Raw genomic sequence first — 9,283 nt, forward strand, 5'->3', positions numbered from 1 at the left:
CTTCACAGCTACGGTTGAGTGTGTATGGCTCAGACGCCTTATGGCTGACTTGGGTGTTGGACAGGACACTGCCAACACTATCTACACTGACAGTCAGAGCGCATTGGCAGTTGCGAGGAACCCAGTTTTTCATGCTCGCACAAAGCACATTGAGGTGCATTACCACTATGTCAGGGAGAGGCTCTCAGCAGGAGAGATCAGCTTGGCTTATGTGCCAACACAGGACAACCTTGCAGATCTTTTCACAAAGGCATTGTCTCGTGAGAAGCTTGAAGCTTTCCGCAAAGCTTTGGGCTTACTCCCCTTTGTGGACTGATCCTGTCCTCAGGGCATGGCACTTCCCTTTACTCATGTTACTCATGTGCCAGCTCTCGTTCACCGCATCACTCCAGGGGGGATTTGTTACCATATACATGTGGTAGTGATGTGTGTGAACACACTAGGACCGCCGGGGCATTTTTTCCCTCTTTAGGAGGTTTTTTCCCCCGTGCATTGTATATACGCCCATCACTCTAGGGCTAACTATCTTTCCATTGCACACTAAGTAACACACTCTCTATTGTGTGCCTTGAGCTTCCTTCGTCTTCTCCAAGCTGTGTGTGTTTCTCTGCAACCCTAATTCCAACATTTTTGGTGTAGATTCACTGATTTAGGCAACACCAATCACGAAATCATGCTACAGTGGCTGGCCACCACTGTCAATGGTATGATTTTTTTGCCCGAGTACATGTTGGCAGATCTTTGGATTTGGATTTGAAATTGGATTTGGAATGGGTATATGATGATTTTCTATCGTGACAGTATTAATGAAGCTAAAATTGTCATTGATATGAATTAACTTATTGAATGATGAGTGTGACCAATGATATCCTGATACATCAGGGTATGACATATACTGCTTATTCTAGTGGTATGGGACACTAGAATAGGTAGTATATGGATGGAGACATGCATAAACAACATTGTTTAGCCTAATTTTTTTATCTTTTATTATGAGATGTTGCTAACACAAAATACTTATCACTGTTTTTGACTAGTATAGTTTGAAGATTCTTATCTTTGTAACTGAGGACATTTGCTTTCCAATAGAGAGATATGTAATGGAATTTATATTTTACTATTTATTGCAGCTGACCTATGGAAAAAGAATTAGCAGCTAATGGATTATGTGAAAGGATATGGCATTTTATGTATATTTTATTATTCAAGTGCTCTTTATGAGCTTTGGACATTTATGATTGACCGGTCAGTTTGTACTCGCTTTGAGCATTCAATAAATCTATAAGTAAATACGTGCAAGAGGAAAATGCTCATTCTTGCACGGGGGGAGATTGCACCCTGTGTCCGTGTTATTCTTTATTCTTCTCTCCTCTCTACTCTCTCGCTGTGCCGACGTAGCACTCCACTCTAGGAGGTGGATCTATACGAGTTCTTCTAGTCTCTCTCGCTCTTTCTCTCTCTTTGTTCAAGTATAGCATGGATTATGCATTGTGCAATTCGTCAGGTATGTAAATCTGTCGTTTTATGCCTTCTAGTACGTTGTTTTCTTGGTATTTTGCAGGCCCTCTACTCTCTCGTTTGTAGCAGGTTTATGATCTTATTGGAGTTGAGCGGTCGGACTTGAAGTGCGTGTAATGCAAGGTGAGTGCTTGGGAGAAACAAAGGAAGAGTGCCTAATGCAAGTACCAATTATGGGACATTCTATATGCATATGAGAAATTTGTCAAACAAAAGCATACAATGTGAAAGATGGAGTTGATGGGTGCTTCAAAGAGCAAATGTAGCACATGTGACATCAAAGGATGTCGCAATAGCTTTCACATTTCCAAGAAGGTTTTTCAATGTAGAAGCTTTTCCACTCATACCTCAATGTGCTCAATGTGTGAGTGTCTTTTGGACTTCCTCCTTCACTTCACCGGACTTAAAATACATAGATTTCGACTCTTATGCTCACATATACCAGCTTGAGCGACACAACATAAATATGCTCAACTCTTCTAAGTTGAGCAGTTTCTAGAATAACTGACCCTTAGATCACAGATAATATTACTTGAAGCTTTGGGACTAACGCCTCGCTCATTTAGTGGCTTGGCTGCCTGACTTTGACTTTTATGCCATGTATTTTTAATGGCAACTTGGACGTACCTATTCAAGGCCAAAAACCCAATTCCATAAGTTCTTGGAAATTCAGGCCTCTTCCATTGTGTTGGTCTATGGATGCAACCATTTTGTTGAGCAGTGGCATACTTCGGCTCCTCTTGACTTGCTTGTCGTATGTTGACACTACTTTGTGAAACAAGTTCTTTGGCTGTTGTAGTAACTACTAGAGCCTTTGATTTATTTCCCATGAGAAGCGGTTGTCGACATGTGTGGGTTCTCTGTGATTGAGTTTCCCCTAGCAATTTCAGAACCCGCCTTGTCTTTTGTCCATGTATGACTGTCTTTTGCATTTGCTCTTTTTTCTTGATGACTTGATGGATGTTAGGCTTCTATATCCATACCTGGGTATTTCCATTATAGACGCCTTGCTTTTGTAGTTGAAGATGAGGTATCCACCTGGAGGTTGTGCATGAGGGAAAATCCTTTAACGAGGTAGCATAGGTAGACAATCTTAGGAAGTAATAGGATCATTTTATTGTTTAGGGAGCCAAATAGGGGGTACCAACTGAAACTATTTACTATTAAAAAAACATGAAATTTATTTATAGTATACTTAGTATGTGCCTCTAATTTCATAAGCATGTCAAATTATAGGGTAACTCATGAGATACCCTCCAAAAAGTGAAGTAAAAGGAAGCTGGTAGTGACACGGAGAGAGACTGAGAGAGGGAGAGAGGCCGCGTGTCAACGGGTCGAGAGGGAGCCATATTTTCTTTTGCATGAATCGCAGGTGAGGAGTTTTGTGTGTGTCGTGCAGTGGAGGCAGGGGCGGACGTGGTGCAGTCGAGGCATGGAATTGCAGAGGGAGTTAGGGGGAAGCGCAAGCGAGGACGAAGCCAAGCAAATGTTGAGAGGGCCCTCTTCTACAGGCTGAGAAAGAGATATGGGGAGGGAGCTCTATAGGGAGTTTCTCAATGAGCAACATGGACAACATCTCTCTCTCTCTCTCTCTCTCTCTCTCCTCTCTCTCTCTCTCTCTCTCTCTCTCTCTCTCTCTCTCTCTCTCTCTCTCTGTTCAGCGTTGTCCATGTTTGTTTGATGCACAAATTTGGTGTGTCTTGAGGTAGGTGAGAGGGGATGGAACACAGAGGACGGAGAGCAATGGCGGAAGCAGTCTAGGTCGGAATGCATGCAGCACAAGAACAGGTGTAAATAGGCAACACTTTGCTTTCACGCGGGTGGAAAACGGAATCTTTCAAGCTAATTAATTAATGAAATACGAAGTAGACCCAGTATGTACCTTCGATTTTTGAAAAATCCCATTTTAGCAGGAATCTGCAACGATCCTCTCGTTAACATTTTGCTTGCCCCTTTTTCCACTCCCTATTCTGTCCGACACACTACTGCCTGGTAGCCTAGACTGCGGCATGCATAGCAACGGTGCAGACATAGCTGCCCTGCAGCTGCTTGACGAGAATTGGGGGAGAGGAACAAGCCTTCCCTACAACAACCTACACACAGTTTCCTTGGAGCGCGTGCCTGGGAGAGAGCTGCCTTGCAAACATCTGCCAAAATTCAGCAAGCCCCGTCAACAAGAGCCGCTGAGCTGAGATTTTTTTTTTTGGTTTTAGAGAGTCGATGCATAGACAGCGTGAGAGGTCGGTTTAGATGGTTAGCGAGAGAGTCTCGTGGGGGATGTAGTGAGGTCGAATCCCCATATGCTCAACAATAGTTTTGTTCCAGGTCTCGATAGAATGAGAAAGAACTTGAAATGTTCAAAGATTCCAGTATGTAGCCATCGTGATAGTCTACTATTATGGGTTAAGAACTTAAATTGCCATGACTTTAAAGTTTGAGCGCTTCATTCAAAAGAACCAAATAATCATACTGCTTACAAGTCACGATGACCAGCTTCACCATACAAACCCACAGACGAAGAAGGTGGAGAACAAATGGAACCTCTGCTATGAAGAGAGGACACCGTCGAGCTCTACGCCCATGCTTCGCACATGGAGTTGCCAAAAAATTACATATGAGGCGTCTAGCGTCGCAGCTGGAAGACGTGCGATGGGGGTCGACCACTGGCTTTGTGTTCACAGAGCACTGCCAAGAAAGCAGGAATAAAGGCTACACAAGCAAACATGGAGAGGAAGAGAATGAGTCTTTCTTTTGTGAGCTCACTTAAAGACTGTTCTAAGAAAAAGGATTTGTACCAAGGCAGTAGGTTACATGCTGATATTTGCGACAGGGGGTTACTTGAAAAGAACGCATACTTAGGGAACACGTTGGTCAGTATGTATGTCAAGTGCGGTTCACCTGCCATGGCACAACAAGTCTTCGACGAACTTCCTATGCGGGATGTTGTCTCTTGGAACACACTGATTGCAGGATATGCCCAACAGGGGCACGGCCAGGAAGCTCTGGGTTGTTTTCAGCAGATGCAAAGCGAGGGCGTCTCTCCAGATGCAATCACCTATGCGTGCATCTTGAAGGCATGTGGCTCTATGCAAGATGCTGATATGGGCACAAAAATTCATGATGATATTGTTAATCAGGGGCTGTTGCAAAAAAATGTCGTGCTTGGCAATGCCTTGGTCGACATGTATGCTAAATGTGGTGCTCTTGAGAAAGCACAAAAAGTGCTTGAGGAGCTTTCTGTCTGGGACGTCATCTCTTGGAATACATTGATCACGGGACACGTGCAACAGGAGCAGGGCCAGAAAGCTCTAGGCTGTTTTGAGCGGATGCAAAGCGAGGGCCTCTCTCCTGATGCAATCACCTACACGTGCATCTTGAAGGCATGTGGCTCTATGCAAGATGCTGATATGGGCATAAAAATTTATGCTGATATTGTTAGTCAGGGGTTGTTGGAAAACGATGTCGTGCTTTGCACTGCCTTGGTCGACATGTATGTGAAATGTGGTTTACTTCAAAAAGCACAAAGAGTGCTCCAGGAGCTTCGTGTCCCGGATGTTGTCTCGTGGAATGCACTGATTGCAGGATATGCCCAACAGGGGCAAGGCAAGGAAGCTCTGGGCTGTTTTCAGCAGATGCAAAGTGAGGGCGTCTCTCCAAATGCAATCACCTACACGTGCATCTTGAAGGCATGTGGCTCAATGCAAGATGTTGATATGGGCACAAAAATTCATGATGATATTGTTAGTCACGGCCTGTTGCAAAGAAATGTCGTGCTTGGCACTGCCTTGGTTGACATGTATGCCAAATGTGGTGCACTTCAAAAAGCACAAAAAGTGCTCAAAGAGCTCTCTGTCTGGGATGTCGTCTCTTGGAATGCATTGATTGCGGGATACGCACAACAGGGGCAGGGCCGGGAAGCTCTGGGCTGTTTTCAGCGGATGCAAAACGAGGGCCTCTCTCCAGATGCAATCACCTATGTCTGCAGCTTGAAAGCATGTGGCTCTACGCAAGATGCTGATATGGGCACAAAAATTCACGCTGATATTGTTAGTCAGGGGATGTTGAAGAAAGATGTCGTGCTAGGCAATGCCTTGGTCGACATGTATGCAAAATGTGGTTTACTTCAGAAAGCACAAATAGTGCTTGAGGAGCTTCATGTACGGGACGTAGTCTCGTGGAATGCACTGATTGCAGGGTATGCCCAACAGGGACAGGGCAAGGAAGCGCTGAGCTGTTATCAGCAGATGCAAAGCGAGGGCCTCTCTCTAGATGCAATCACCTACGCGTGTGTCTTGAAGGCATGTGGCTCTATGCAAGATGCTGTTATGGGCATAAAAATTCACGATGATATTGTTAGTCAGGGGCTGTTGCAGAAAAATGTTGTGCTTGGCAATGCCTTGGTTGACATGTACGCCAAATGTGGTGCTCTTCAGAAAGCACAAGAAGTGCTTGAGGAGCTTTCTGTCTGGAATGTTGTCTCTTGGAATGCATTGATTGCGGGATACGCACAACAGGGGCAGGGCCAGGAAGCTTTGGGCTGTTTTCAGCGGATGCAAAGTGAGGGCCTCTCTCCAGATGCAATCACCTACGTCTGCATCTTGAAGGCATGTGGCTCTATGCAAGATGCTGATATAGGCACAAAAATTCACAATGATATTGTTAGTCAGGGGCTGTTACGAAACCATGTCGTGCTTGGCAATGCCTTGGTCGACATGTATGCCAAATGTGGTGCACTTCAGAAAGCACAAGAAGTGCTTGAGGAGCTTTCTGTCTGGGACGTCGTCTCTTGGAATTCAATGATCACGGGATTTGCGCAACAGGGGCAGGGCCAGGAAGCACTGCGTTGTTTTCAGCGGATGCAAAGGGAGGGTCTCTCTCCAGATGCAATCACCTACATCTGCATCTTGAAGGCATGTGGCTCTACACAAGATGCTGATATGGGCACAAAGATTCACGCTGATATTGTTAGTCAAGGGATGTTGAAAGATGATGTTGTGCTTGGCAATACCTTGGTCGACATGTATGCGAAATGTGGTTTAGTTGAGAAAGCACAAAGAGTGCTTGACGAGCTTCGTGTCCGGGACGTTGTCTCATGGAATGCACTGATTGCAGGATATGCCCAACAGGGGCAGGGCAAGGAAGCCCTAGGCTGTTTTCAGCGGATGCAAAGCGAGGGCCTCTCTCCAGATGCAATTACCTTGAAGGCATGTGGCTCTACGCAAGATACTGATGTGGGCATAAAAATTCATGCTGATATCATTAGTCAGGGGCTGTTGAAAAAAGATGTTGTACTGGGCAACGCCTTGGTCGACATGTTTGCTAAATGTGGCGCACTTCAGAAAGCACAAAGAGTGCTTGAGGATCTTCCAGTCCGGAATGTGGACTCTTGGAACGCACTGATTGCAGGATATGCTGAACAGGGGCAGGGACAGGAAGCTCTGATCTGTTTTCAGCGGATGCAGAGCGAGTGTATCTCGCCAAATTCAGCCACCTATACTTTCATCTTGAAGGCTATGCTCACATGTTGAAGGCATGTGGCCTTACGCAAGACGCTGACGTTCATGATGAGATTCTTAAATCAAGCTAGAGGGGATCCACTTTGAAATGGCCGAATTTCCAATTCACAAGGCCCATCACTCAAGTGCTACTGTGCTGGCAAAATATGGATGAAACAAACACAAAGGGGCAAGCAAGCAGCTCCTAGATGGTAGTATCTCAATGGTCGTACCCCCCATACAGATTGGAATTGTGCTTGAATGCAAAAGTGGAGCTAGCGTACCATGCATTGCTTTACATGATAAAAATGCCAAGAAGATCCTAGTCTCTCAACAAATTTGGAAAATACTTTGTTAATCACATCTACAGACCCCATTGTAAGTGAAGACTTGCAATGTCATGCTGTGCATTGATACCCCTAGTGAAGGATCATGTGGCTCCATAGGCTGCAACCATTGAAACTGAAGCATCAGAGTCCATTTTGGAACATAAGCCACTTTGAGAAGGGAAAGCCTAATGTCCAACGGGGAATTTCCAACAAATGTTATGAATCCTGATCAAAGAATCCAAGAGGTTTGCCTACTTTCAGGGTGGACTTGGTACTGGATTCCTCAGCACTAGGACCATCACCATGGGTGAAAAAAAGCAAAGAATCAGATTTATCTGCCAAAGTACCCTTCACACGGGGCGAGTCCAAGCCAAGTCTTGGTGCCGAAAGCACTAGTCCAAGATAACTAAATTATGTGATGGTTATGACCCTCACAGGGCTGAAGGCCAGTCAAGACCAGAAAACAGCTCAGCAGGGTGGCTGACTACAAAGAAGTCTTTGGAGGTGTAAGGAGGCCAAACAAAGATGTGGCTACCAAAACCACACCTTAGCTTTGCAATGCAAGATAAACAACTCCACAAAGAGGCATGCAAATAGAGGCAAACACAGAAAATACACAAGTATCTACAAGTAAGGGAGATTGCACAGGTGCTACTTCTATGGCCTCACACAAGGCACAATTATCCGAAACCAAGGTAATTGTGGCTAGCAAAGGACCAAAGTTCACAAGATAGAGAATATTTAATTCTCCTAAAACCAAAATACTTAGCTTCAAAGAAGGGCTTCCAGACTCAGAGCGAACCTTTGCGATCGAACGCAAAATCGACAGAGCACCTTAAATTTAAAATAAAGAGGAAGGGATCGTAGCTTTGGAAGAGCAAAATCCAAAGCTCTAGGTAGTGTCACATTTATGTGATGGTGAAGAGAGCTAGCAAGCATAAGCGCAGATAAAGAACCACAATTATTCCTTTTTGCAACCTACATAAAACATACTAAGAGAACATAATATTTCCTAGCAATGTACGTGGGATTGAGCACATATGATAATGTTTGCGTGATTCAAAAAAAAAAGAAAAAGTGCAATGTCATTGGTAGTGTAGTGTGATCAGCTACAACACAGGAGGATACTTTTGTAAGGTAATACAACCACCACAAAACAGATTTTTCTTGGCACACTTTATTATGTTTGTAGGAAGGTAAACTTCAAAACACCTCATCCAGTCTATAAAAGATAAAGAGGTCAAAATGAGCTAAATAGCACAACTCTATTTCTTTGACAATCCCATATTTATGCACCACCGTATGTCTACACATTCACCCTTGCATCTCCTAGTGCTTGAAACAATTGGACTTGTGTCAAAGCAATCTAATGGATAAACTAAGTATTTGTAAGGACACATAATATAGGTGCTTATTAGATACATATGTAAACCATTTACTCTCCGTTTTTTGAAATTCTCACATGTAAATCTAGGAAAATCTAACAATGTTATAGAGTAAGTCACACCTTTGGCAATAGATCCCTTTGTATTGAGATAAAAAGATGTGTTTCATTACACACTACAATCACCTCTCTTATCAATTGTGTAGCCATGGTCCTAGTGAGATTAACCCTATTTTCAAACTTCTTTTCGTTTGTTTTGACTCCACTTCACTGTCTTGTCATCTCTGTATGTTTTATAAAAGGCATTTGGCACTCTTTTTCCTCTTTGCACCCTTGCATGTATTCATGTGTTGCATGTATTTGCAACACAAATCCCTCAGACATGTACCTTATGCTATAGTCCATACTCCAAAAGCATCATGATCCCACCCCTAACTTAACATTGGGGGATCCTTCGTTAGTAAATCACTCACATCTATCAGTTTGACTTGTAATGATGCCAAAACATGTAAACTTTCGTCATGGTTCTATTCTTCTTCTTGGCTTGGAGACGTTCA

At 43.9% G+C, this 9,283-nt stretch overlaps 1 protein-coding gene across 1 annotated transcript; it reads left to right on the top strand.

The window, feature by feature from the left end:
* Positions 1 to 3,974: 3,974 nt before the first annotated feature.
* Positions 3,975 to 8,353, top strand: LOC147460996 (pentatricopeptide repeat-containing protein At3g09040, mitochondrial-like). The gene has a single exon (XM_086508655.1). The coding sequence runs from the start codon at positions 4,242 to 4,244 to the stop codon at positions 7,044 to 7,046; it is 2,805 nt and encodes a 934-aa protein (XP_086364781.1). The 5' UTR covers positions 3,975 to 4,241; the 3' UTR covers positions 7,047 to 8,353.
* The last annotated feature ends 930 nt before the right edge of the window (positions 8,354 to 9,283 follow it).

Source organism: Adiantum capillus-veneris, chromosome 3 (assembly GCF_014529385.1).
Source record: "Adiantum capillus-veneris isolate H3 chromosome 3, ASM1452938v2, whole genome shotgun sequence".
Classification (NCBI taxonomy): domain Eukaryota; kingdom Viridiplantae; phylum Streptophyta; class Polypodiopsida; order Polypodiales; family Pteridaceae; genus Adiantum; species Adiantum capillus-veneris.